The 4,500-nt window shown below is 35.1% G+C and overlaps 1 protein-coding gene across 1 annotated transcript in view; it reads left to right on the forward strand.

Annotated features, from left to right (window-relative positions):
- LOC107675393 (myomesin 1b) overlaps positions 1–4,500 on the forward strand; it is a 40,380-nt gene that overhangs the window by 18,160 nt on the left and 17,720 nt on the right. The window contains exons 10-12 of the mRNA XM_016469704.1: positions 378–536; positions 2,595–2,756; positions 4,197–4,385. Of these exons, the coding sequence (XP_016325190.1) occupies positions 378–536; positions 2,595–2,756; positions 4,197–4,385 (510 nt within the window). The remainder of the gene's footprint in view (positions 1–377; positions 537–2,594; positions 2,757–4,196; positions 4,386–4,500) is intronic.

Raw genomic sequence — 4,500 nt, forward strand, 5'->3', positions numbered from 1 at the left:
TGTGTTCATCTTCATGACGTGCCACTCTTTTCTGTTCTTTGTGTGTCTCAGCATCATTAATGCAAATGTCTTCATACTCACTAACATTCACCGCACTTTTGTTGTCTCATTGTGTATTTTATGAATATGTTGTCCACCTAAATGATGCCTGCTGTCAGTCTCCTTTCAATTCTTGATGATATTCCTGTGAAAAGTTTCCAAACCCTTTCCAGAGGATTAGTTCATTGTACACGTTGAACAATGTGAATTGTATGTGTTTTGTTATAAATATGTGTTTATGTGTGCATCATTTTCCACAAGGTGAATCCTGGAGTCATAGCCATCGATATTGCATTTTCATAAAATAAAACGGAGTTTAATATGTGTGTGTACTGCAGCACCTTGTCTGGAGTACGGAGTGAAATTCGAGACGCACATTGTGGAGAAGTTTGGTGTGTCTTTTGGACTTGAGGGTGAGACGCTGAGTTTTGGCTGCTCTGTTATCATCTACCCGTCACTGCAGCGCTTCCAGCCTGAGATAGAGTGGTACAGAGATGGTAAGACTGTGATTTCTGATAGCGTCTCTCGCAAAATTGAGCACTCATCAAATTACTGATATTTGTGCCATTATTTAACGGCCAAAAAAAAGCATGTCTTAAAGCCGACACTAATTTGCGCAGCTCTTGGTAGATTGCGCTGGTCATTATGGAAATGATTTGGTTGCGTCTGTGTTCTTTATTCTGTGCGTATATATGAAAGGTATTATGGAAGCCCATTTCCACCACAGGATAAGAAAACAAAAAAAATAATTGTGACATTGAGAAAAGAGTTCCAACATATAAATTCAGAATACATTTTTTCTTGCAGTTCCGACTTCTTTCTATGAATTCTATTTTTACGTCTCGCAGTTCTGACTTTTTTCTCTAAATCATGATTTTAAATCTCGCAATTCTGAATTTTTAACTCAGAATTCTAATTTTTACATCTTGCAATTTTACATTTTGCTCCGAATTCAAATTTTTACGCCTTACAATTCACTTTTTTCCTTGCAATTCTGAGAGTCAAAATAGCAAGATATAAACTCATAATTCTGACATTTTTTCTCACGATTCTGACTTTTTTCTCTGAATCATGATTTCAAATCTTGCAATTCTGACTTTTTTTTTTTTTCCTCTGAATTCCGATTTTACGTCTCACAATTCGGATTTTTTTTTCTCTAAATTACGATTTTACGAGCTTCCATGCTGAGGACGTAAGATTTCTTGCATAAAAATTGTTGTTTATTCTTTCCATTTTGTGTGTGTGTGTGTGTGTGTGCAGCACCTTGTCTGGAGTACGGAGTGAAATTCGAGACGCACATTGTGGAGAAGTTTGGTGTGTCTTTTGGACTTGAGGGTGAGACGCTGAGTTTTGGCTGCTCTGTTATCATCTACCCGTCACTGCAGCGCTTCCAGCCTGAGATAGAGTGGTACAGAGATGGTAAGAGCAACAATAATAGTAATCTCTTGCAAAATTGATATCATCAGATAATACAGCTAAAATTGGCCAATCTTGAAATCAATTTATCATGCATATTTAATCTTTACTTCTTGCAAAGGGGTGTATACACTACCAGTCAAAGGTTTGGAATAATTACGATTTTTTAATGTTTTCGAAAGAAGGCTCTAATGCTCACCAAATCTACATTTATTTGATAAAGAACATAGTAAAAGTGTAAAAATCCTCACTTGCAAATATATAAAAAATAAATGTATTCACATACAACGTTTCGGTCCAACGTCCAATGACAAAGAGCAAAAACGGTAATATTGAGAAATATTATTGCAATGTAAAATAACGTTTCTATTTGAATATATTTTGAAATGTAATTTATTCCTGTGATGCACAGCTGAATTTTCAGCATCATTACTACAGTCTTCAGTGTCACATGATCTTCAGAAATCATTCTGATATGCTGATTTGCTGCTCAATTACTATTGGTACTCATTATTTATAATGGTTCTGATTATCATCGATGTTGAAAACAGTTTTTGCTGCTTACAACGTATGTGGAAATCATTATACTTCAGGATTCTTTGACGAGTAGAAAGCTAAAAAAACAGCATTTATTTGAAATAGAATCTTTTGTAACATTATAAATGTCTTTACTGTCACTTTTGAGCAATTTAATGCATCTTTGATGAATAAAAGTATATATTTTTTTTATTTTACTTGAATGGTAGTTTATCACGGTTTCCACAACAATGTAAGTGTTTTCAACACTGATAATAATCAGAAATGTTTCTTGAGCAGCAAGTCAGCGTATTAAAATGATTTCTGAAGATCATGTGACACTGAAGACTGGAGTAATGATGCTGAAAATACAGCTTTGATCACAGCAATAAATTACATTTTAACAGATATTCACATAGAAAACAGCTATTTTAACTTGTAATAATATTTCTCAATATTACTGTATTTTGGTTTAAATAAATGCAGTCTTGGTGAGCATAAAATATTTCTTTCAAAAACATAAAAAAAACCTTTTGACTGTATATTTTCTTTTATATACTAAAATGCATTTTCTTCCTAGTGACACATACGGTAATGCATGGATGTGTTTGTGTGTGTTTTAGATAAACTGCTGGTGCCATCAAAATGGGTTCAGATGCACTGGAGCGGCGACAGAGCGACACTCACTCTCTCACACCTCAACAAGGAGGACGAAGGACTCTACACACTTCGCGTCATCACCAAATCTGGCTTTGAGACACATTCAGCGTATGTCTTTGTCAGAGGTGAGGACCAATATACCCCAGCGACTTAAGACTGCTTTTGTGCTCCAGAGTCACATATCACTGGAAAATCCAGCTGAAACCAGCTTAATGTAGTTTATATAACATCAGCTGGTTTTCATTGGAATCTAGATGAGGATGGATATTGAAAATAGCTTAACTAGAATATGGACATTTTTACTGTACCTTTTTGCAAAAAGTGACGTTCTTCCTTGATAATTTTGTTTTGTCTTGTTTTCCAGTGTAAATGTCTAAAGATTCATAAATCAAGATACAAAAGCAAAATGACTTAAGAAGTCTTATTTTCTGAGATATTGATCAAAATAAAGTGAGTTTATGTTTAAAAAAGAACATCTGCCAGTGGGCAATCAACTTAATTTAAAGGGAAAATAAGTTTTCCTATCCCATTGGAAGATATTTGTTTTTGTTTTAAGCATAAACTCACTTAATCAGTTTCTCAGAAAGCAAGACTTCTTATCTTCATTTTGCATCTAAAGTAAATGTATCGTCATTGTTTAGACATAAATTGTTTTTGCAATGCATGCAACAATTATTCCAATAAATTTAATAATTTCTGCTGCAATTGAAGACCTTTAGGCATTAATTTGTGGAAGGGAGAATTAACACTTTTTAACAACCTTTTAAAACCCACAGAAACCCTATAGAACATCAGACTGTATAAAATAAAGTGAGTTTGTTTAAAAAAGAACATCTGCCAGTGGGCAATCAACTTAATTTAAAGGGAAAAGAAGTTTTCCTATCCCATTGGAAGATATTTGTTTTTGTTTTAAGCATAAACTCACTTAATCAGTTTCTCAGAAAGCAAGACTTCTTATCTTCATTTTGCATCTAAAGTAAATGTATCGTCATTGTTTAGACATAAATTGTTTTTGCAATGCATGCAACAATTATTCCAATAAATTTAATAATTTCTGCTGCAATTGAAGACCTTTAGGCATTAATTTGTGGAAGGGAGAATTAACACTTTTTAACAACCTTTTAAAACCCACAGAAACCCTATAGAACATCAGACTGTATATCTCGGTGCATTAAAGGGTTAGTTCACCCAAAAATGAAAATTCTGTCATTAATTACTCACCCTCATGTCGTTCTAAACCCGTAAGACCTTCGTTCATCTTCGGAACACAAATTAAGATATTTTTGATGGAATCAAATTTACGGTAAAATTACGGTTGAACCCCTGATGTCACATGGATTATTTTAACGATCTCCTTGCTACATTTCTGGACCTTGATCGTGGTAATTACATTGCTGTCTATGGGAGGGTCAGAGAGCTCTCAGAATTCATCAAAAATATCTTAATTTGTGTTCTGAAGATGAACGAAGGTCTTACGGGTTTGGAACAACATGAGGGTGGGTATTTTTGGGTGAACTATCCCTTTAAATTGTATTTCCCTCCCTTTTCTCGCTGCAGGTGTGAAGTTGGCATGACACACTGGGCGCAATGCAATGACACTCCAGTGAAGTTTGCACGCTTCCCTGTAACTGGTCTCGTGGAAGGACGAAGCTATGTGTTTCGAGTGCGTGCGGTGAACAAGGCAGGCATGAGCCATCCATCCCGTGTGTCTGAACCAGTAGACGCTATGGACCCCGCAGACCGCACAAGAAAAGGTACAACCAGATCAAAATTCACACAAAAACAAAATTAAAACAAAGCAAGCAGTACAATTGTAATTAATTAGTCCACTGAAGGCGAGCGTAGTGAAGAACCCAAGTGCAGTTTATT

Source organism: Sinocyclocheilus anshuiensis, unplaced genomic scaffold (genome assembly GCF_001515605.1).
Source record: "Sinocyclocheilus anshuiensis isolate Anshui unplaced genomic scaffold, SAMN03320099.WGS_v1.1 scaffold1081, whole genome shotgun sequence".
Taxonomy (NCBI): Eukaryota; Metazoa; Chordata; class Actinopteri; order Cypriniformes; family Cyprinidae; genus Sinocyclocheilus; species Sinocyclocheilus anshuiensis.